The sequence below is a fragment of the Solanum dulcamara genome, chromosome 6 (assembly GCF_947179165.1).
Source record: "Solanum dulcamara chromosome 6, daSolDulc1.2, whole genome shotgun sequence".
Taxonomy (NCBI): domain Eukaryota; kingdom Viridiplantae; phylum Streptophyta; class Magnoliopsida; order Solanales; family Solanaceae; genus Solanum; species Solanum dulcamara.
In genome coordinates this window covers 17,082,386-17,083,890 of record NC_077242.1, presented here as the reverse complement: position 1 = coordinate 17,083,890, position 1,505 = coordinate 17,082,386, and the positions used below count along the sequence as shown (strand labels likewise).

Here is a 1,505-nt window from a genome sequence, read left to right as displayed (position 1 = left end):
AAGCTCGTCTTATTGGTAACAGAAATACACAACAGTAGGGCATTGATTGTGATGAAACATTTAGCTCTGTGGTTAAATTGACTACCATTAGAGCAGTTCTCAGCATTGCTCTCTCTAAATCTTGGCCCATTCATCAAATGGATGTCAAAAATGCTTTCTTACATGGTCTCGGTGATACAATTTATATGCATCAACCCATAGGTTTCCGTAGCAAACAATTTCCATACTATGTTTGCCTTCTAAAAAAGTCTTTGTACGGGTTAAAACAAGCTCATCGGGCTTAGTACTAAAGATTTGCTGATTTTGTGGCTATCATTGGGTTCTCTCATAGTAAGTCAAATCACTCTTTATTCATTTACAAAAATGGTTCTGCTGAGTTTCTTCTTGGGTATTGCCGTCACCCGTAACACCCACGGTGTCTTCTTATCTCAGACACAATATGCTACAAAAATTATTGAACATGTCGGAATGTCTAACTGTATTCCCTGTCCTACTTCTGTTGACACTAAGTCCAAACTTAGTGCAACCGCAGATACTTCGTATGATGATCCGACTAAGTATCGTAGTCTTGCAGGTGCTCTTCAGTATCTCACATTCACTCGGCCAGACATTTCATATGCCATGCAGCAGGTGTGTCTTCATATGCACGCTCCGACTAATGAGCACATGCGTGACCTCAAGCGTATTATACGCTATCTTCAGGGTACTTTAACCCACAGTTTGCATTTGTACAAATACTCAGTTAATCGACTTATCTCTTATACAAATGCTGATTGGGGTGGGTGTCCTAACACCCATTATTTCACTTCTGGGTATTGTATTTTTCTTGGGGATAATTTGGTCTCTTGGTCTTCCAAACGGCAACCTACTCTCTCCCGTAGTAGTGTAGAGGCGGAGTACAGGGGTGTTGCTAATGTTGTTTCTAATTCATGCTGGATACGAAACCTACTACTAGAGTTGCATTGTCCCATTCAAAAGACTACCCTAGTTTATTGTGACAATGTGAGTGCGATATACTTATCCGGCAACCCAGTTCAACATCAATGCACTAAACACATTGAGATGGATATTCACCTCATTCGTGAGAAAGTGGCTCGTGGCGAAGTACGTGTGCTACATGTGCCATCCCGTTATCAAATTGCTGATGTTTTCATAAAAGGGCTTCCGTGTATTTTATTTAATGATTTTCGGTACAGTCTAAGCATACGAGAACCTCTCACTTCGACTGAGGGGGTGTGCTAGAATATGTTAAAATATATTATGCCTTTAATAATATATTTTGAATATATTCTAATTAATATTGTACTTTTGTATTTATAGCAAGCATATGTTAGAATATGTTAAAATATATTATGCCTTTAATAATATATTTTGAATATATTCTAATTAATATTGTACTTTTGTATTTATGGCAAGCATATATTTAGGTTGCTTAGTTTTAACTATTAGTATCAATCTTTGTATTTAGCATATCTTGTAATTTGTATATATTGACCAAGTTCAAT

The 1,505-nt window shown here is 37.1% G+C and overlaps 1 protein-coding gene across 1 annotated transcript; it reads left to right on the top strand.

The window, feature by feature from the left end:
* Nucleotides 1-363: 363 nt before the first annotated feature.
* LOC129892741 (uncharacterized mitochondrial protein AtMg00810-like) lies at nucleotides 364-1,242 on the top strand. The gene has a single exon (XM_055968304.1). It carries the CDS (start codon nucleotides 364-366, stop codon nucleotides 1,240-1,242), a length of 879 nt encoding a protein of 292 aa, XP_055824279.1.
* Nucleotides 1,243-1,505: the final 263 nt, after the last annotated feature.